The sequence below is a fragment of the Apaloderma vittatum genome, unplaced genomic scaffold, assembly GCF_000703405.1.
Source record: "Apaloderma vittatum isolate BGI_N311 unplaced genomic scaffold, ASM70340v1 scaffold15090, whole genome shotgun sequence".
In the NCBI taxonomy this organism is placed as follows: Eukaryota; Metazoa; Chordata; class Aves; order Trogoniformes; family Trogonidae; genus Apaloderma; species Apaloderma vittatum.
Window position 1 is genome coordinate 13,773 of NW_009696326.1, and position 22,774 is coordinate 36,546.

The 22,774-nt window shown below is 38.3% G+C and overlaps 1 protein-coding gene across 1 annotated transcript; it reads left to right on the plus strand.

The window, feature by feature from the left end:
* The first annotated feature begins 68 nt into the window (after positions 1 to 68).
* LOC104277767 (ubiquitin-conjugating enzyme E2 D3-like) lies at positions 69 to 8,527 on the plus strand. The gene is made up of 5 exons (XM_009874516.1): positions 69 to 122; positions 2,741 to 2,818; positions 3,682 to 3,787; positions 5,099 to 5,192; positions 6,707 to 8,527. Exons 1-5 carry the CDS (start codon positions 69 to 71, stop codon positions 6,750 to 6,752), a joined length of 378 nt encoding a protein of 125 aa, XP_009872818.1. The 3' UTR covers positions 6,753 to 8,527.
* Positions 8,528 to 22,774: the final 14,247 nt, after the last annotated feature.

Below are 22,774 nucleotides of genomic sequence, written 5' to 3' on the forward strand. Positions count from 1 at the left end.
TGATAGTAAGTAACCTTAAGTTTTACGTTTTGCTCTGCTAACTCGAAACATATCATGCATAGATAATAATGCGGAGTTTTTCTTTTGTAGTGTTTCACTGGCAAGCAACAATTATGGGACCTGTAAGTATTCTAATTCTTGTGACATAGTATTAAACTAGCAGTTCTTACTCAGGAGGAAACTGTGGCTCTTTTTGTTTTACCTTTTTTTTTTTTAAAACTCCCCTTATCAGGCTTTAGTGCTAGAGGATACTCCTTATGGTAATACAAAATGAAGAGGGGGAGGGAATCAAAGAGATAATTTTATTGCTGAAATATTTTATGAGAACATGTATTTCAGCTAGAGCAATGTTAGGTGTTACCACTTAATATCTAGAAACTTTGTTTGAGTTTAGCTTTTTCTGAAGTTTTAATGTAGCAGGAGCTTTTTACTAGGAGTATGTCCAGGTGTCAGGAATTAGTTGGGATGCTTTTGTGAGAATCTTGGAACAGAACAGGGAATCCTTACTTAGTCTGGTGTCATGTACTGAAACCTTGAAAACTTTGAGGAAAAGAAGGGAAAAAAACACTGAAATAGGAGGTTCCAGTTGTGACTGGAGGGAAAAACACTGTGTATTTATGTTCAGTAAACATTTGAAATATGAATGTGACTTTTTCCTTGTTAAAGAAGGCAAATTTATGCCTTTACTGAAAACATAACCTGCAGACACTTGACATCTGGAGTTCTCAGGGCTGGTTAACTATCTTTAGAAAACAAAACCTTCTGTAACTTCAAGACAAATATTGGATGCCAGTAGACCTGCAGCCACAACGTAATGCTTCTGATGAGGCTTCAGAGTAGGAGTTAAATATCAGTGATGCTGAATTGCCCTGGCTTTATATATAGCTACAAGTGTGGTTTTAGGATATGGAAAACATGCTTATTAGAGGTGCATCTGACTGGAAAATGTCTCTCTGTTCCTGAGTCCCTGGTCCTCATTGATTATAACGGAGTGCCTCGAAAAGATAAAATTGCTTAATGGCTATATTCATGCTTAAATGGCGAGGAATGTTCTGCCCTCTATTGAGTATGATTTTACGTGACTGGTGTCTGCCTAGTCATACGGTATTAAACATCAGTCAAATTTAAATTGGGATTATTATTTTTAGCTTCCCCTTCTGGTTTATTAATGTACAGCTCCTTTTTTCCCCGTATGGTTTTTGTGATGTCAGAAGGTCTGCATTTCTGTGACAAGATTGGGCAGTAGCCTGACAGACGTGTGATGTTTGTAGTTCTGGAGCTCCTGTGGTGTTGCTTAGTGCCTTGAACAGTGGACAAGGATCATAGGGCCAATTGTCTGGCCTTCCACCTCTGAAATCGGATATTTTATACTGGCTGTGATCTTCTAGGTAGATATAAGAGAGCTTGCATTGGGTTAACACATTTTAAGAGAGGTTTCTCTAATTGCTAAAATGTATTTCCAGAATACATCCTGTAGAAGGGTTTCTTTCTGGCTCCTCGAGGCCTTGCATGATATTTTTTGAAGTACAAAAGGTTATATCTTGATTGCTAGGTTTTCAGAAGAGATTGGATGAGGGTATAACCTACATGTTTTCAAGTTTGAGACCCTTGTGTTGCAGAATTTCGTTTTCTGATATTTAACAAAGTAAGATGTAGTTATTTCCTTACATTGGTGAAATGTTCTTGCAATTAATATGAAAATACTGTAACTCAGAATTGTACTGTGTGTCTCAGATTCGTTTAAAAGCGTTGTAGTCCAGGTTAAACAATGTCATTGTTAGCTCTTTTTCAGCAACTTAGTTGTAGTTTCAAGTTAAAAGTCCTTACATCTTCTTTTAAGTAGTAATTTACACAAACCCTGTTTAGTCTCTCAATTTATTCTCTGCTTAATATCAGCTTCTTTGCTTCCACGTGTTGCTTTACTGCTAATAGTTAATGCTTGAATGAATTATCCCCATAATTGTTTCCTTGGAGCAGGGAAATTTAAAATATTCATCCATACTAGATTACAGAGTATTTCTAATATAGAAAGGGAGGAAGAATTCACTTTAGTCTTGATGGAGTGATTTGTTTGTTTAGTGGTGTTGTTAAGTTGGATGGGTTTTGTTTTGTTTTGTGCTTTAATTTTGCAAGGAAGCTGTGTATTTTTAGGTTTTCTGCAGGGCTGAGCAATGTCTAAGCCAAGGACAGAACTTGAGATTAAATGGGAGGCCCTTAGAGCTCTCTGCAGCCATTGTACACGTGGGTAGTCATAACAAATAAGCTCCAAATGCAGAACTTGAGGTTTTTGAACCTGACAGGACCCCCACTCTGTTAACATAACTTCTTTGAGCTCTCTTAGAGGCATCTGGATGCTTTTGCCAAATGGTTCTGAGTGGTTTGTCAGAGAAGCTGTTTTCTGTGAAGCATGTGTTGCCTGATGTAGTTGAGAGGCGTCCCTGCCCACTACAGGGAGGTTGGATTAAACGATCTTTAAGGTCCCTTCCAGCCTAGGCCATTCTGTGGTTCTATGATTACCTCAGAGTGGTCCATACAGAAAGTGACCTGTATGTGTTCTGTATTGCTTACCTTAGGAAGAAGTAATCTTAATTTTATTTTCATCTCTCATATTGACAAATTAAACAGTTCAGTTGTTTAAACAAATTTCCTCTCCTTTTTATTTAAAAACAGCATCTTTATTTAAAAACTACATCTTGGTTCTAAAGATTATAATAGGAGAATTGTTCGTTTCCTTTGACAGAATGACAGTCCATATCAGGGTGGTGTATTCTTCCTGACGATTCACTTCCCTACAGACTACCCTTTCAAACCACCTAAGGTAAGTATTGCTTTCTCATTTGTGAAATTGGTGTTTTTCAAAGAACTAAGTACAGGACAGAAATTGACAGTGTCTTTGTTTTATTGTTGTCAAGTTCTCACTTCTTTCTTGCCAACCTCAAGTTCTCACTTCTTTCAAACATTCTTTCAGCATATTAGATGGCTAGGTTCCTCTCTCACTACCACAAGAACGTGTGTGTTAGTATATGTTTTAGGAGCAAATTTTATGTATGTGAATTCTGAATGTCTTGAAATTCCATTTGGTTTTATTTCTGGTTGTCTTAATTGATAGTAAAACTCATTAGCTTTGCGTTACTGTTATAGAATTCTTGCTGAGGGATCTGTCAGTTGTTACACTGTAGCTCTTTGGGTTGCTCTATAGGAATGTGACTATGGATATAAGATCAGTGAGGATGGTATCTATTGGAATTTGGCAGTAATTGCAAAATATGCTTTTTTGTAGCTTTATGAGGCACTGGTATTGTCTTCCAATTTTCAGTTGATGTGAAAGGGCACACTTGGAGTAACTGCAGTGTTTGAAATTCTCCAGCTCTGTGATGGCAGTGTTACCATGGTTCAGGCACTTCTCTTGAGTGTCTTCATCATGATGCAGGCACCTGTGATTAAAACACAGCCTCATACTTGCCTTTTCTCTGTTTGAAATAGAGTGCCTAGTAATTGGAAACTGAGAGATTGCAGCTTGGTTGCATTTCCATGAATTTGATGTGGTTTAACTACTTAATCCCTTTCTTTTAGAGTAAATCGAGTCGACTGATAGCTTGACTGAGAAGAAAAGAAAGGGTGACATCACTGTTGTTGTACACCAACACATGCTTCATGTTTGTTTGGGTTTTTCTGTTGCAGGTTGCATTTACAACAAGAATCTATCATCCAAATATTAACAGTAATGGCAGCATTTGTCTTGATATCCTAAGATCACAGTGGTCTCCCGCTTTAACTATTTCTAAAGGTAACTTTTGTGGATGAGAAATATTTCCATCTTGTGTTGAATACTGTGCTTTTAGCTTTGATTGTCTTGAGTTCTTATCTGTCTCTTGATTTCCCTTACTCATTCTAGCCAGTTTTGCCAATTAGGTAATGATATCTTACAGCATTTTTAAGGGATGTTTGATTTTTCTACACCTTCTGCTACATGGCTATTTAAGACGTAGTTGCTTCAGTATCCCTAGCAGAGCTTTCTAGCTTGCTGCTGAAGGAATCTTAACCTATTTGGCTTGAAACAGACCTGTGGTGGTTGGTGTATTTGAGCTAAGGCTGAGAAACCACTTGTTTGCAGCTGTCCGTGTAGATCTGCACTTGCATATTTAAAGATTAGTTTAAAGTGAGCTTTTGATAATGAAATCTGTATAGTGTTTTTTTGACTGAGTCTGTCTAGAATTACATGCAGAGTTATATTGACATATCTCTGTGGTAGATGAATAAAAGAAAACTTAGTGGTATGTGTTGCTTTCTGCCACGTCACTGGCATTTTAGTACATTGATTCAAGAACTGAGCTTAGTGATTCTACTTGAGATACTGTGATGCAGTAGAAGTTTTGTTTTCCTCCTTTTACTATGTTAAATAACAGTTTTCAAATATTTTCATAATCAAATTTTGTTTTGCCTCAAAGCCACTGGTCATGGTGGCTTCAAATGATGTGTCAAAGTGTTTCTTTTCTGTCTGTCCAAGGAGTAGGTTTGTGATAAAACCCTACATTTCAATGCTGTCACTATTTATTTTCTTTCAAAGCTGCTGTGAGAGTAGAGGATGGAGTCCTCATAGATGCCTACAACAGTGCTAGTCTCTTATTTTACAACATAGCTGTAGTTTTATCAGTGCAGACACGTATATTGCTGCCTTACCTATAATAGAGAAAGAATTCTGCTTGATTTTTTGACAGGGGGAAGAACAAAAGAAAACCTTGAAGTTCTAGTTTTAGTGATTAAAACAATGGAATATATGCTAGTCATGAGAATACATAGTAATGTGCTTTTTATTGGCTACTATGTTGCATCATATTACAGGGGGCAATAGTGCTATTCTCTAGTGTGCTTACTGACAGCTCTAAGTACTGGGAAATAGGAAACAGTTCTTATGAACCCAGTTTTTTATTTAGAGCGGGTTACAAATTTATTTTGACTGTGTATCAGGAAAAGGCTTTCTAGGTTCTCTCTTGTGCTGATATTGTGCTAATGCAAATATCTGTGCTCCATTGTTTCTGAGATTGTTGCTTCTATTTTGCTGTTGAGAGGGGTTTTTTTCCTTTTTTTCTTCTTACAGTTCTGTTATCCATTTGTTCACTGTTATGTGATCCAAATCCAGATGACCCACTAGTGCCAGAGATTGCACGTATCTATAAAACCGACAGAGACAAGTAAGTCCAGAGTTGTGTAAGACTAATATTGTAACAAACTTTGTAAGAGTTTGTTGTCAGACAGCCATTGTGTTGAGTGAGCCTTTTGTTAAAATCTGGGATGCAGAGAACTTGTGTGTCAAAGTACCACCTATTCTTGGTAGTGCAAAATTTAAAAACAAAGGAGCTTAGTATCTCTGAAGGAGACTTTTTCTCATGTGTGGCAGTATTTTAAAGTATGTATTGCCTGGTTTTTTGCTTAAATAGAATATAGTCAGATCTTCGTATTTTGATAGTTTCTTTTGGTTGTAGCTTGGCCTTTAATTTTGGTGTTCTCCCTGAAAAAAAAGCTTCATAACTTTTTCCAACTGTTGAAACAACATTTTTTAATTATATGTTTTAACATTTTACACAGATAGAATTCTATGACGTAGGCTTTGGTTTATACAGATAATAATGCTAAATATACTTGTCCAATTAGGTACAATAGGTTAGCAAGAGAGTGGACAGAGAAATACGCTATGCTGTAGGGTAAGAATATCTGCACATTATGGTGCATTTAACAAAACGGAAACTTGTCAGCACTTGGGTGCTGCATGCTCTAAGGCACTGGATTAACTAACAGATAATGGATGCACCAGTTACTGAACTTGGGTATTTAACAGCTTGACCTGTGGTTAGTGTGAAATGTATTGGCTAGTCACTATGTCTCACAGATACTGCTCTTGCATGGCAAAAAAAACCCAACAAACCCACAAAAAAACTTTTTAAGATGGCCTGTCAGCTTGTTCTGGTATGTATTTACACAGATTTTCTCCAGAATTTCATTAAAAGTGGTGCCCTGTATCAAGACCTCATGTGTAGGCTTGGGTGAATTTAGATAATACAAATTTCAACTTTTTATTACTCGGCAGTGTCTGTCATCTACCTATAAACTAGGAAAACATATGGGGATTATGTTCTGCTTGGATAGTTGAAAATTAACTACTTACTGACAAGCATGGAGTTAAGTGTAAACTAATGGTCAGCTCGACTCCTGTTGAAGTAGTGTACTTAAATATTCTTTTAATGTCTTTTTAAAAACAGTTTGAGCGGTATATTCATGTGCAAAGATGCTTAGTGTTGTTTCACTCCGAAATGGGAAATTTGACATTCAGTATCCAATGATACTATTAACCAAGTAATCTGTACTTATGGCATGTGATACCCTGTAATCCTTACCTAAGGACGATATTTAAACAGAACTCCCTTGCCTCTGCTACCCTAGGTGGTCTCTTCCTTCCCCTTCAGTAGCTTTTCACAATAGCAAATCTTCTTGTCTGCAAGTGTTTCATATAAATTAGAGAATATCCAAGTTAATTTAGGAAGGGATTTGTTAATTTTTTTTCAGTTCAAGTATGTCTTAGTATAGGAGGAGACTTCTCTTACTGTGAAGAGAATAGGGAGATGTGGATAAAGTGATACTTAATCATTAGCTGTTTAGGAAATTGTAATTTTCTTGCTGACACTAACTAAATTCCTGGTTTTGTTTGCAGATATAACAGAATATCCCGGGAATGGACCCAAAAATATGCGATGTGATGCTACCTTAAAGTCAGAATAACCTGCATTATAGCTGGAATAAACTTTAAATTACTGTTCCTTTTTTGATTTTCTTATCCGGCTGCTCCCCTATCAGACCTCATCTTTTTTTATTTTTTTGTTTACCTCCTTCCATTCATGCACATGCTCATCTGAGAAGACTTTAGTTCTTCCAGCTTTGGACAATAACTGCTTTTAGAATCTGTAAAGTAGTTACACAAGAACAATTGCCCAAGATTCAGATTTTTTTTTAATGGAGCATGTGTATTATGTGGCCAATGTCTTCATTCTAACTTGGTTATGAGATTAAAAACAAACAAACATTCCTCACTGCTCTAACAGATACTGAAGATATCACCTGAAGGGGGGAGGGGAGATGGATGTTCAGTTTTCTCCCATCAAAGAAGTAACATTGCTGTAGCAACATCCATCTTGTTCCAAACCTTCCAAGTGTTAGAGAACTGAGGTTTTATTATATACTTTTGCTCATAACTGATGTGTCTGGAGAATTGGTACTGAATCTATAGCATCAGCAGAACAGAAAATGTGATGTATCTTATGCATGTCAATAAAGGAATGACCAGTTCTTGTTTTACAGAGAATGGAAATTGGAAGTCAGACATCCCTTGTATTCCAAAATAGGGTCTAAGAACATTTTTGTAATTCATTTAAATTTTGTTAGGAGGCTTGAGCTATTAGTTAATCTGTCTTCCAAAAACACTGTTTAATATAGCACTGAATAAATGATGCAAGTTGTCAATGGATGAGTGATCAACTAATAGCTCTACTAGTAATTGATTTATTTTCTTCAATAAAGTTGCATAAACCAATGAGTTAGCTGCCTGGATTAATCAATATGGGAAACAAAATCTTTTGTAAAAGCAAAGCTGGTTTTTGTATATACTGTTGGGATTTGCCTCATTGTTTAACATCAAATAATGATGTAAAGTTCAATAGAGTGAATCTTTTACCGTTTTCAGTTATAATGCTCAGTCCGTTGCAGGTTGACACATTGTTCGGCCTGATGTATGCAGAATTAATAAGCTAACATAGTCGTGTAGCCTTAGTAGTGTGCTACACTTGGTGCTGGGAGCCCAGCGTTCAAGGATGGACTTGGGACCCAGCAGATCTGAAGTGGTGTATTGTGGAGACACTTCCTGATGCACCCCTGTTTGCTGACTGAGAACCTTTTTCTTCACCTTGTACACTTGACAGCTGAAAGATCTTAATGTGGGAGTAATGATGAGGCAAAAAGAATATAAAATAAAGTACTGTTTTGATGTGGGAATTGTCATAAGGCTGTGTTGAAGTGACTTTACTATGTGGGATGTTCGTTACCATTGAAAAGGACTTGTTCAGCCATGCTGCCATTTTACATTGATGACTATTTTAATGCAACAGACACTTTCCTCATGTCAGGTGACTAAACGTGAATAAAGACTCATTGCTATCGGATTTTTGTTCTACAAGAAACATTGTCTTGTGCCATTAGTTTATCTTTGCAGCAACAAGGGCATTATTAAACATCTGGCTCGCCTCTTTCCTGCCCTCTTTCATTTTTTCCTTGTTTGATTTTTCTTTTTTTTTGGCTCCATTCTTAACATCCATAGCTTCATTTTCTCTAGTCTTGTACTATCACTTTATTGTGCATCTGTGACTTCGCACTGGCACCACTTTTGCACTGCTTATAGTTATGTACATTCTGATTCCTTGTCCCCACATGGATGTGGAAAGCTAGATGTAAAATAAATGTTAAACCTTAATTTTTATAAAAATTTGAGTATGTAGTTTGGACATGGTTTGTTCTGGTTCTGAACTATGAAAGAAAGTATTATTTTCAAGTCTAGTTGGCTTGAAATTCAGAAACCTGGGCGCTCATAACAGCACATGCCTGACTGAGGTGATGTTCTGAAATTTGTTGATGAAGTTCATGTGTTATCGCTGTTTAGCTAACCAAAGATTTTTGCTTACACCATTTTGTTGGAAGATTGGATGCACTTAAAATATGGCTGCCAGTAGCATTACAACTGAGGTAAAAGTTTGTTTATTAAGATTACAGACATGTTGCTCTTCCCTTTTTGGTACTTGTGTTAATTTGATGTTTATTATTTGGTCTTGGAGTCATAGCCACTACAACTACTTATCAATTAGAAGGATGTTTTGTGAGATGTAAGGTGCCAGGTTTTATAAAACTCTAGGAGGTATGGATGAGGGAGAGTCAGGGAAGAAGATAAAGTGCTACAGACGGGGAATCTTGCTTGGACCTGTATTACGCTTTTACATCTATAATGGTCCTTCTGTGATAATTTTCTGTAATTAGAAAGTATGTATTTTGATGAAAGTATGATGGATGAATTGTAGATTGTATGTGCATGCTGGAGATCATGCTGAGACTTAAAATCTTGTCTTTGTGAAGTAGTAAATGGCAGGTGTTTTGTCCTTGAAGCAGTCTCGGTAGTGTTTCATGCAGGCTTCCCACAGAAGTTATATTTGGGCTTGCTGGTGGGGGGGGGGGGGGTGTGAAGAGGAGGAGCTGGTTAACATGAAGTAATAAGGAGATGATGAAAGAATTTAAGAATAAGTGATTACCTCAGTGAGTAATAATAGTCTAAAAAATACATTTTGATTACTGTGAAATATATGGAGGGGGGGAAATGGCTTACTTGAACGTCACATGAAAAATGAAGGATTTTGGAAAACACTGAAGTGAGTTGTCTTATCCAGTTGTGTTAAAAGACTTACTTTGGGGTGATAAGAGCAGTAATAGCTTCACAATACAGGGGCCAGCCCCATCCTAAAAATCTTGAATTGAACAAAATGGGTTTTTTTCTTTTTTTTTTAATAGCTTTAGTTTAAGAGTAGTTAAAGAGAACAAAGTGTCAAGCCCCGAGGCACTTCGATTTAACAAATGTAACGAGAGAAACTTAAACTTCAGTGTTGTGTATGGAATTTTTTTTTTTTAAGATTTCTTCCTATGTTTAAGTGGGGATTTGACAAAATTATTCCAGTCAGCTTACTCAAATTTCACTTTAAAAAATGTCAGTGGTTTTAAGCACTTTTTTTTTTTTTTTTGGTCTTTTCAGGTTGCAGGGAAAACTTGATTCTGTAGCATTGGTTAGGGATACGTTTTCTGTTTGCCTGTCTGTGCACAGCATCGGTATTGGTTAAAAAAAATAGGAATATAAGCACATTTTTACATGTGTATGTAAAAAAATGCTACTCAGTTGCACTGTATATATAGATGCTAACTCTGAAAAGTCTGGCTTTAAGCAGTCCCCAACAGTGAGGTCTGATTGCTGTGGAGGCATGGAACTACAATCTGACAAATGACTGAAAGGCAGCTAGTTAGTATATAAGTGTGTGGCCCTACAGTGCCAGTCCTGGTAGATTTGATAATTGGTTTTACTAAAAGGAATTGGCATTAACAGATAATTTTCACAGCCAGAAATGTTCTAAATAACTTTTGGTTTTCTTTTCTGCAGCCTCCCCTTGTTCTTTCTAGCCATTTCTCTTCAAATCCTTCATTGCTGTAAAAAATAGTATTTTTCAGGCATTATCGTCTGAGGCAGATAGCATAGGTCCATCGGATGTGGCTAGTGATTCAGAAGAAATCTTCATTCTCCAAGTCCTTAATAAAACTTATAGTAGAAGCTGGAATTCAGATTTTTTGCTGTGTTTATAAGTGTTAAAAATCTGAATTCAGTTTCTTTCCCTGGTTTGTGTGTGGTTTTATACATGAAGACTAGGCAACCATTAGAGACTTGGTTGAACAATGGAATGAGATAAAACTGTCTTCAATGAAGGATCTTAAGGTGTAGAAGTTATTTCACTAGAGCACAGACTATACTAGTTCCTTCCAGTCTGAAAACAAAAAAACTGGTACTCATAGGAAAAATTTGCTTTGTATTCAATTCCTGGTGTTGTAAAATGGTTACTATTTTACCCCAGTGCCTTCAGTACTAGTATAAAGTGGATGTAAATTGGAGAACTTTTAGATTCAGATCTCGACAGGCAATTGTTGCATAAAAAGGTAGTTGGGATTATGGCTAAAAAATTTTCCATATAAGGCTGAGGGCTTATAAATTTGCAACAGTGCAAGACCAATGTAGAGAAAGCATGGCAACACAGAAAGCAAAGCTGGGTAAAGGTATGATATAAAGAGAAGGTAGGGAAGGTTAAGACTGGCTGCTCATAGTATTATGAAATTAAAATCCAATGCTGTCAATTCATGCAGTCGTGTAAAAACAACAGGCTTCAAAGTATGAATGAGATAGCTGAAATACTGTAATTTAAAGTGTCCAGGTTAGCCTGACAAAGCATAGCAGTTCACACATAGCCTGAGGAAGAGCAGTTCAGAGTTTAGACAGATGAGCTTTTGCAGGTGTGTATAGAACAGTTCATAAGCTGGTCCTTGTGATTGCTTAGCCAGTGCCCATGAATTGTGATTTCACGTTTTCCTTGGTTCATGCTGCAGTAACTTTGGTCTGCTCTGCTATTTAGTAGCAAGCACTCTGTACAGTAGTGAGGTGAGCTGTGGTTTGGTTAAAGTGAATCAGTTGTAGGGGAGAGAGTTCAGTAGCTTCCAGGTGGGCAGCAGTAACTGGTGTAACTGGAGCAGCTGGCTGTCTCGGTTAGGTTAGGTGACAAGCGTTAAGCTTTACAGTGATAGGTGCCAGAAATGAAACAGTCAATTTGATAGGACAGCCCTGCGTAATGTAATACTTGACTTTTTTTTTTAAGGATCTCTGGTAAACATCTCTGGTTGCCAAAAATAGTTTCTTCTTTCTGTCTTTTTTTTTTTTTGGTGTGTGTGTCTGTCTGTCCATTGGAAATGTTTGGGAGAATTCAGTATCTTCAAGCACTGAAGGTTTTTAGTTTGTGATGGGGGGAAGCTTCATCAGGAGACACAAGGTTGATAAGAACATGCTATTTTTCAAGAACTGTTAACTGAGCTTTGCTTGAGCTGTACCTCACTGACTCTGGGAGACTAGGCTGCTCTCTTTAAATGACTGCTTTTGAGATTGGTTCCCCTTTAGGGACATAACATTAACTGTCCCATCACAGGCTTAACGTGCAGAGTATGCTGAGTTGTTTATAGAAGATCATGATGCTATTTTGTCCCCATGGGAGGGAATGTGAGCTGGAGAGCTGGACAGCTGGTTTTGCTCCAGCTGCTCTGGCATCCTAGGGTTGTGGAGACAGACTTCGCAATTGCCTTTACCTTTATCCAGGATGGGAATTTTGACTCAAGTTTAGTCCATCAGAGGTGATGTCATGATTCATTAGAAGGAATGCACAAATTAAGCTGCTTCCTGTGTTCTTGAAAAGCTGCCTAACCAATGATGTTCTTGTCTTAGAAAGCATGGATAGCTACTAAATATGACAGCTTTATCTATGCCGAGGAAAAGAAAAGCCTATTCTTGTTTCTAAATCAAGCCTAGTTTTTCTTCCCCTCTGTGAGGTTATAAGGAGCCTCAGCACTTCTTACCTCACAGTATTTGATGCAAGTCTAAAACGAAACTGTTCTGTAGTCATGAGTACTGCTGGGTTTGGGGTTTTTTTAAGGGAATTTTCTGGAATACTTTTTAGTGAACATGCTATTCAGATCCTCTTGGCATCTTAAGCGAGGAGCTGTGGTTATGTAAAGAGCTTAGTATGAGTCTGTAACCCCTACCTCCGGACAAATTTGTGAGGGTGAGTAGCGAAGCTGCGTCATAGCTCTAGCAAAAGCCACTGTTCAGGATGAAGCTATTAATTCTTTGGGGAAGGATACTCTTGCTAAAACAAGGTTTATGGATTCTTTGCTATGGTATTAGTCCTGCTCTGACAGTGAATGCAGAAAACTTAATTCACAGGTATCTTAGAAGCTGAAGGATCTATTTAATATAACCATTATCTTACTCTTTTTCCTATCACAAGTTTTGGAATGCTTTAACTGGAGTTACAGGTCCAGATCTCTGCACAAGGTAGTAGATTTTGTGTCTGTACTCAGAAGAGCACTGAGGAAAGCATAACTGTTAGTACTGTAGGAATTCTCAGGTAACAAACTTGCTGAAGCACAACACAACTTCTGGAACATGGCACTGATAGATCCTTCTCTAGAATGAATTAATGCTGGCTGGAGAGTTGAATTTACTATTTGGGACTGAGTGTTGTTCAGTCTGTATGTGAGAAGTCTCCTTAGTCTTGCACCCCTTAAGCATGTCTGTCTGGTCTAATTGACATATGTACCTCAACAAACTTAAAGTACAAATATCACCTTTTTTTTTTTTTAATTGTGTGTTTTGTTCGACTTTTGTATTACCCGTGTTCTTCCACTGCACGTTTTCTCCTATTCTTCTCATTACTGGGAAGCCCAGTGAGGATTTCATTTCTTAAAGTTTCAGGAGACTTCTGTTAGAACCCAAAGTGCTGACCTCTAAGAGGTTTGGGATGTTTTTAGTTTTAATTTTTTTTTTTAAAGCCAGAGGACAAACCATAAAGAAATACATTATCCAGTTCAATTAAAATAGGTGCAAGTGAGATCCATGATGTTTGGAGAAAAAATTCTTATTTCTTATATACTTATATACATGAGTAGAAAATCATGTAAGCTTATAAAGGCAGCGTGCTGTTAGTGCGTATTAAGCCACTGTGATTCAGCAAGTCTCCTGTTATGTGTAGTAGAAATACAGGTGCCTCACAAGGGAATGAATGTGACTTGGCATAAGCTTATTTTGCAAACTATTACGGTATTTTTTTAATGTAGTAGTAATGCTATAAAATCTTTGAGATACAATAATTTCTGTATAGTTGGGGTGCTTCATACAGTTAGCTTTGCATAAATAGCAAAGAGGATTCCGTACACGCGCAATACGCAGGTTTTACATTGCTAAGTAGTATTGCTATAAAAAGCAGGACAAAGCTCATGGTTTGTGTACAAAGAGAAGTAACTGAAGTGTGTAAAGCATGCAGCACATGGAAACGCATACAGTGTATAGTAGCGTAAGTCATCTTTGCCCCTATTTTTTGTAGTATAAAAATCCTTTGGTTTGGGAGTTTGTGGTTTGCTTGGGAAGGAGTCCTAAGCTCAGTAGCAAGCTGCCATGGGACAGTGTAGATAGTCTGACCAGCATAGAAGGTAGAACTTCTTGTGTAGATGAATTGTGACCTGTTTCCACTGCTGACTGTACTAACTGCTCTTAATTTCTTTACAGTTTGAGTTGCGCTTCATGAGGATCTCTCTAAGTCTTGTTTATGTGATTTATGTTTTCTGAGAATCTGTTCCAAATTCATTGAAAGCTGCATTTCAAGGTATCATCACACAATCACAAGCATTTGAATTAGAGTGGAGGTAGGTTGGTGGCTGTTACTTAATTTAGCTAGGCTGTTTTTCCACTCCTACTTCGTATGTGCTGCACTTCACACTCAGAATTAGTTTCAGTGCAAAGGATGTGAATTTTCATAGCCTTTTTATTTATAAATTGGGAAAGATGTAAAAAAAAAAACAAACCCACAAAACACATTCTGTTTGGATTAACCATAAATGATATGAGAAGACTCAAGCTTTAAGAAAATGCAGCTGACCCTGAAGCGTATTTTCGCAATATTCTTTCTGATACTCGTACTGATGTAGAGAAATATTCCAACTTTTCAGAACAAAAACATGAAAAGGAAAGCCATTGACCAGTTACCTGGGAACTTTTGGGTGTAAAACTATGTCCTTGAAGCTTCACTCTTGTAACCTGGCTGATGTGGTATTTTACTGGCTTCACATGTATTATGGTGTGCTTTGCAGAGGAAGAGAAAAAAAAAAAGGGGGAAGATTAAAAGAGAAGTTGTCATTTGCTGCTTAACTGAAGCTAGATCATCTCTGGTTTACAGGGCAGAAGACCTGATAGAGAAATGGGTTGTAGTTGACCAATCTTGTTTTCTTTCCCACAGCCACCCTGCAATGCTTGTCTCCACCCTTTAGAGCCCTGAACTTTTTGTCTGTTTCTTGCACATGCACCTACCCCACTAGAAAAGGCTTCATTTTGGTGCCTTCCCTGGTCTGATGGGGAATCTTTTTCATGTAATTTAGCTAGGCACTGCCTTAGGACTGAGTGCTTCTAAATTACGATGCAGTATTTTATGCAATTGCTAGGGCAACCAATGCCTCTTGAGGTGCAAAGATGAAGAGAGGGAGAAGGGGTAACTTAGAATCCTTTTATTCTCTTAATTGCTTCACTGGTTGTAGCTGAGAGGAGAGCTTGTAAAAATAGTGAAAAAAAATGGGTTAAGAAACTCAAGTTTTTAGGTTGGATGAACATGGGTGAAGCAACTGCTGTGTATTAGAAGTGGGAATCTAGAGTGCAGCTATGCAGAGACAAGGAGTAAAGGGGAAGAGCTCAGTGTTGACAGTCTCACTGAATTTTTAAAGTTAACCATATAGCATATGCTGACACATCACGAATAATTTGGGATGTGCACAGTGGAGAGGGCAGCCAGCTGCGCCTTCTGAGCCAGCTGCAGCTAACTGATAAGCTCTTCTAGAAGAGTTGTGCTGGGAGGAAGTAGCCGTAATCATAGTTTGTGGTTACGAGATTATGGGGCATTGCCGGGAAGCTGTTAGGATAAACAGTGGATCAGCCGCCTTGGTATTAAGAGAACACAACAAAACAGAAGAGCTCTTGAAAAATCTTCAGATTGCCACCAAGACCTTCACTAAACAATGAGTGACTTTCCTGTCATGCAGTGGTTTTCTTATGTCAGCGCTAAGTTGTCCACTGTTAACTGTCAAAGAAGGAAGCTTAGTTGTACCTTGCTGTCCTCCAAGTAAGCCTTCTTGGCTGTGACCAGGTGCAAAGAACTCCAAAGTGAATATTGAGGAAAAATTATTTGTTAACTTTCTAGGCATATTGGACTACTTCATTAGACTAAATTAACTTTTTTTTAAAAAAATAGTTTATCTCTTTGGTGTGATTGACGTTTCTAAGGGCATAGTTCCAGGCCTTTAAAACTGTATTTGTCAATATGGCCACTGCTGATAAACTATATTTTAAAAATGCTGAGAGAATCAACATAATAGAACCTTTATTTATGGATAAGTTTTCAAGATGATTTTGTACGATAAACCATGTAAGTGCTTAATAACCTTTTGGAGTAATGACAGCTTCCTGTGGTGAAGAAGTCCTTTAAACAGTGAGCGATGCTTTTGGAAATGATTATTTTCTGAATGCTGTTTTGCTAGTATGTAAAAAGTGCCAAAAACTTAGGTGGTTGTTTACTCTTTAACTCACTAATACTTCTAACTTTAAATACCTTCGGAATCTTGTGGCACTATTGTGAAATATTCTGTAGACATCTAAATGCATGCTGAATATTTAATTTAAGCTATAGCGTAGTCTCCTCCTTTCAGTAGATCTATACCAGTTTAGACTAGCTGAAGACCTTTGCATTTGCCAAAAAAAAAATCTTAGAGAATTCTGGCCAGTGATCTGCTGTGGCTTTTAGATCCGTTCTTACAGGCTGTCATTGCCTTTATGCGGATCTGCAGTCTTTGTGATGAGAAAACAGGTCGTCCATGGAACTGTTACACTTGTAGCAGCTATCAAATGTATAGGGAATATTTTGAGCACCTGATTATTTGGATCTACTGGGCTGAGAATTCAACTGTAAACAAAATGAGTGCAAGTAGTACCTTAATGTAGCCACTTCCTGAAGAGGTTGGGGTCCTTCTTTCACCAAGGACTGAGCTGAAGAGACAAGGTTCTCCAGATTCCCCGAAGGCTCCCTATTATGTTTCTAGCCATAGAACTACTGCCTGCCTTCTCTGTTTCCAGTGCAAGTATCAAAATACTAAAATTTTTACTAGTACCAAAACAAGAAATTTGTAGTCAGGAGCGTGACAGCACAAAAGGAAATGGAATGAAGCTGCATTGGGGAAGTTCAGATTGGACATTAGGAAAAGGTCCTTTACTGAGAGGGTGGTCGGTCACTGCAATGGGCTCTCCAGGGAAGTGGTTACAACACCAAGCCTGTCAAGGGTTCAAGGAGTGTCTGGACGATGCTCGTAGTCACATGGTTTAGTTTTAGTTAGTCCTGAGAGGAGCATGGAGTTGGACTTGATGATCCTTACGGGTCCTTTCCAACTAGAGATAATCTACATACTCTTCTAGAACACCTTATTCTATTTGTTTGCTCCAGTAGTCTTTCCTTCTGTGTTTGAGAATCGAACACATAATGCTTTTTTTACGGCTGCGGATGTATAAAGTCGTATTTTTTAGTGCTGTTTATGTACTAAGTCATTTAGACAAAAAAAAACCCCAGCCATTGTATTAAAGTGTGTCTGCTTGATGAATATGCATGAGTCAATTTCTGTAACTCTTACTCCTGAGATGTTTCTACCAGTACCGTGAGGGATGTGGCATGTAGCATCCTGGGCTGTGTGAGGATGTAGTTCTGCTACATAAGGGGTTTGCATGGGATCCTTCAGACAAGTAAAGATTATTTTGTATGTGGGCAGGTTTTTGGCTTATGCTGTTGCACAGGTGGGGCTTGAGTTGATTCAGTGGTGGCTTCACTGATTGCGAATTCTGGCAATTCTTGTGGGTGCTGAAATAATCATTAATCTTTCAAGGCAAGGAGGAGGGAAAGTGTCTCCTGACTACTCACAGTTTTTAGTAAAATTATTTTGAATATTCCCTGGTGTTTGCATTAGGGTCACTTTTGCAGAAATGGATGGACAGTTTGTCCTAGTGCTGAAGTCAGATGCATTACCCCCACCTGAAGGTCTGAGAAACAGACTCAATGTTTTGTCTAGGGTGACTGAGATAGAAAAAGAAACACAGCTCCTAGCTGTTTTAGCAAGTGCAAATCCATTTAAGTTTTACTCATCCAGTTTCCCAGCTATAAATTTTTGTGGACATTCTCACAATACTCACCTGCATGGAAAACATTCATTAAAACAGTAGGCTGGATGTGTTTCTTTAGCATCATCTGTTTGGTATGTCCTGCACTTAGCTGGCAAAATACCAAGAGATGTACGCAGCATTAGTAAGACTCAGTGAAGCCTCTCAAACTTCTGTCATAGAAGAAACAGTTTACCTGTGATTCCCACGTTTTAAGGGATTTAATTTTAGGAGTTTAAGGATGAGTCATACATTGTATTGTGGTCACAGATGACTAGGTTTAGACCTTTAAGAAAGGCTAAGCAAGCTGCTTTGTATGCACACATAAGTATGACTGATTTCCTGTAAGTTCCAGAGAATCAGGTTTGATTCTAGCTATGTTTTGATTAAGTTTTAATGAGAGTTCATGGGGAGCCTGGAACAGCACCATGCCTAGTCCTAGAAAATGCCTTTGGTCATGTAAGAAAGAGTAAATTACAATGGTCAGTGTTACATAGTCTTATAGATAGGAGGTTTTCAAAATTAATTATAAATTGAAGAAAATAAAACTATGGGAATTCCACCATGTAAAAAACTTGTCTTTAAATCTGATCGTGCTGGCTCTTAAGACCCTTATGTTTTTTCTGCCTGTGTTCTGGAAGATGGTGACCTGAAACCTAAATTCTGCGGTTTGAGCGCATCTCAAACCAAGACATTATGGAGAGGTATAAATACAGGCTTTTGCCCCAACATACCAGATAAGTTTAAGGGTATACTCAAGGTATCATCTGCCTTTCTGCTTATGCAGTTTTAAAATTGTTACTACTTTTTTTCTTTTTCTCCTCCATATAGAATTTGCCTGGAGCAGTAGCTTCCTTTCAACATACTTATTTTTAATTACTCATAATTGTTAGTGTTGAGTAATTCTGTTTGCTAAGGAAATCCCCTTGCAATGACCTACAGACTTTACAATAATTATGAAAGAAACTTCAGGCCTACTACTTAGATCATCATTTTGTATTTTGCGCATGATAACCTAGTACAATGCTCTCTTGTAGTACATATTAATCGTGTCCTAATCTAAAGCAGTGTTCATTTATTTCCTCACTTTATTTTTATCATCCTTTTTGGAATTCAAGATGAAGACAGAATGATGCCTGAAATGTGTTCTCTCTCTCTATACTTTACAAATCTGTAGCTGGAGTTCTCCCTGCACCATATTGCCTTTATGCCAGCCCATAGAGTATCTATTTTGCATAGCAGTTCTATCTTTTGCAGAGGCAGTCGTGAAAGAGAGGACAGGCATTATGTTGAGGAGCTGTAGGTGTTTCATACAGATATTTACAGTCATGCAAACACCAGTCCAGTTTTACACCAATATTTTATCCAGTGTCTCTGCATTGCTACCTGCTGCATCAATGCAAAACTCCCTAAAGCAGATGATCTTTCAGCTGTTTTGCATCTTTGACAAATCATCACTGGTGGTATCAGCAGTGGTGTATGGTTACCCAGAGATACCAAGCCCCTATGGGGACTGGCGTGAACACAAATCCTGTTTTGTTCCTGAGGTGGTAATCTTCAGCAAAAGAATGGTACAGGGTGGACAGGTGGGGGCAGCAATATCTTGACGTACTGCAGCCAAATCTGTGAGAACCTGTATGTTTAAAACCTTTGCATGAACTCACTGAACATGAATTTGAAAGAGAAAGCAGCAGCCTGCCGTGATGATAGAGATTGTATAGCAATTGGAAACAAAAGCCTCCTGGATTAACAATTTGAGCAGCTTCAATGGAACTACTCTGAATTTATTCTAATAGAGCCGAAGGCATGGTTTCGCCTTAGATTTTTTTGTCTTAACTGGTAAAGAATATCCGCTTGTGGTATCATAAAGTAAGAATGTAGTAACCTCCTAAATTTGTGGTATTTCAGAAGGAAATTGAATATGGTACACAGTAAAAGAAAGCCACACAAAAGATCTTGCTTTGTGTCTTAAGATTTTAAAATATAAAATCACAGCCTTTAAGACTCTTGTATCTTTAAACAGTAAAAATTCCATTTGTTTAAAAATGCCCTCAAACAAACAAAAACCAAACCCCATAACTGGGACATGAAAATGAGACATGATTTAACTTAATTATAAGCCTTGAACAAGGAAACTACATATTCTCAGAATACTTAATTACAGCATTGTTTTTAGGTTGCGTTTTTTGTGTATCTGTATGTTGCCCCAGTGAGTCTTCAGCAGAGAGAATAAAAGGCAAAGAAAACACGGAAGTACAGTAAACATCTTGAAATGCAGTTTCCTTCTTACTGGAAAGCTACCACATGACTTGCTGAAAAAGATTTGAAAAGAAGAAAAAAAAAAAAAGCACCAGCTTTCAGTTGTTCTTTGGTGGCATTAAAACTTAATTCTCTGTAAATCTGCTTCTTGAGAAATAATATCCTACAAGATCTCCCAAGCAGCACTACAGTGTTTAAATGCTTTTAGTGTTGCATGAAACAGAAAATACAAGTTTAACCTAAACTTGAGGAAATACTTCTTTAGTGTAACAGAGCACTGGCACAGGCTGCCCAGAGAGGTTCTGGAGTCTCCATCTCTAGAGACATTTAAAACCCATGTGGATGTGTTCCTGTGTGACCTAGTCTAGGTGATCTTGCTCTTGCAGGGAAGTTGGACTAGATGATCTTCAGAGCTCCCTTTCAACCCCTGACATTCTGTGATTGTCCTGAAAGCATTAGTCATTGACTGATGAGGGCAGAAACAGAACAAGGCTTCCTACTATTTCAGACTATTTTATCGTCTGAACTTCTGAAGATACTAATTTTGACTGAATTCAACAACATGCAAAGCCAGCTGGGGTAACTCCAATCTTCTACGATGATAGTGCCAATCACACTAAAAGATGGCTGGGAGTTGAACCGAAATGGGACCTGCATTTCAGTTAGTCAATATTGAATGGGAGTTACTACTCAGACTTCAAAGTACATGCAAAGCAACTGTTCCAACGGCTAAATCTCTGCACAGACTTCTGCTGTGAAACAGTATGGGTCCCAGTAATCCCTTTTTGAGATTGATAGCAGAGGGTATTTTTTAGAGTCACAAAAAGAAAATCAGCTATTGTTTCTCTCCTTGGACCAGTATTTCTCAGAACTGTGCCCCCCTGTGCTCTCACAGGTGAAACAATCACCTGCGGTTATATTGTGTACTTTTTATGGTAGATGAATGGAAGGACTGGCATTTCTATGTTGTATTGAAATGAAGGGTTTTAAGCTCAAAAGGATTTGGATCAAAAATATAAAGTACCTTGACTGCGTTCAGTAGTGTTTTAAAGACATATCTAGGGTGGATTCTTACAGTGTACTGAATCAGGTGTGTGAAAAACAGGAGCTAAAACAGAACTCTGCTTGTCCATACTTTTGTCTGCAGCTCACTCCTGCACTCTGTGCTGCATACCAGGAGCAGTAGCATGTTTTTGTGTCATATTTTATTCTTCTGTGATTTGGTGTATGAATTATATGTTGTTAATGTAATTAACCTTTTAGCATCCCAAGGTGCTTTATGTATTCTTACCTACTCCAATTTTACAGTCTATAGACATTAAGAAAACATAAGGACAGAAATGAAAAGCCTGAATAAAGTCCTGTAGTTATTTGGGGTTTCTTTGAATGCTATTGGTTGCTTGCATTTTAATGCAAAATCACATGCACCCATCTGCAGTGCTTTCTTTGTATACACAGTGACCTGATTCTTCTGTTAAAAGAAAAAAAAAAATTTAATAGGAAGACGAGTGACTGGTAGCATTACTTCTGTAAAGCAATTTGCAAGATTTTCTGGTTTTAAGCATATTTCACCTTCTAATTTAAGTTTATTCTGACACAGCAAATTACCTGCCTGACCAGGATTCTGACCTGGTTCATAAATGAAGTAAAAGTTACACAAATCCAAATGGAACATTCATTTAACCAACTATGCTTTAAGAATAAACAACACAACTTTCTCCCTCGACCACCAAAACAAAACAAGAAAAAGCAAAACTCACCCTACAAACCATAAGCTCAAGGTCAGGGAGTGCCTGCTGAAATGGGCATTTTCAATTTCATGTTGAGCTGTGTCAATAAAGTAATTTGTAGCTGAAGAAAAGGAAACCAGCCACTTTCTAATCTGCTTACAGCTGTCAAGGCACACAAGGAATCTAGTCCTCAAAGTACTTAGATACTTCTTCTGATTTGTGCTCTTAACAACCTTTGGGAGGTGTGTGGGCTTGACACTCTTGAAACTGTGTGAGTCTTCGAAGTTTGAGCACTTTTCTACATAATGAAATGAGTCAGGGGACTGCACAGCAGTTTTCCACCTCCTGTACGTCTTCAGCTGGAGGAACAGCTAGAAAAATCACAACCATGCCCTGGTGTGAAACATCTCCAACTTCATGGAGGTAATCCAGGCCCCCCTGTACCAGGGTTCAGTGCATGAAGCAGGGTGGATGGCTACCCCTTAAAGAGCAGCTCAGGCCCCTGATTGCCTCTTGTTCCTTCCACTGAGCCATTTATCAACTTGTTGCTTTAATTTCTGGGTTTGGGCTGTGAACTAAGTAGAGAGGGCACACAGCAAAGCTCCAATGCGGTGTGGCAATCATACTTCAGGTTGGTTTTTTTGGAGCCAATCCTTCTGCTCCTTTGCAGGTGCACATGATTGTTATAACCGAAATCCACAGCAGCAGCACTAGCCCTGCTGTATGAGAAACCAGAGTCCTTTTTTTATGAGACGTTCATGACGTTCGCTCAGGTTTTATATGCCTCTAATTTCATGGGAAAAAGGAGGTGGAAGTCAATGGCCATATAAAAGCTCATGACTTGAGGGAGCCAGAACTGAAAGCACCCGTTGGAGCGTTGTCACAGCTCCTCCTCGTTCCTCCCGCTTACCGCAGCTTTCGGGAGCCCTCAGCACACGGGCCGCCTCTGAAACACCCGCAACCTCGTGCTGCTCCGGTCACCAGCGTCCCAGTGTGCCTCTTTAGGAGCAAAAAACCCAAACGTATGCGGCTTATCTTTCTTCTGCTGTTAACGTGTCCGTCCTGCCCACTAACACTTTCTGTCCTCACGGTGTGCCCACTCGCCTGAACAGTGTCTCAGAGGAGGGAAGTTGTGCAACTGCCCGTCACCGCTGCAGCCGGG

Excerpts from the sequence above, each read along its gene's own strand:
- LOC104277767 (XM_009874516.1), top strand. The coding sequence starts at position 69 with ATGCGGAGTTTTTCTTTTGTAGTGTTTCACTGGCAAGCAACAATTATG. Across the intron at positions 2,819-3,681 it reads ACCCTTTCAAACCACCTAAG|GTTGCATTTACAACAAGAAT; the intron begins GTAAGTATTGCT and ends TTTCTGTTGCAG. Across the intron at positions 5,193-6,706 it reads TATAAAACCGACAGAGACAA|ATATAACAGAATATCCCGGG; the intron begins GTAAGTCCAGAG and ends TTTTGTTTGCAG.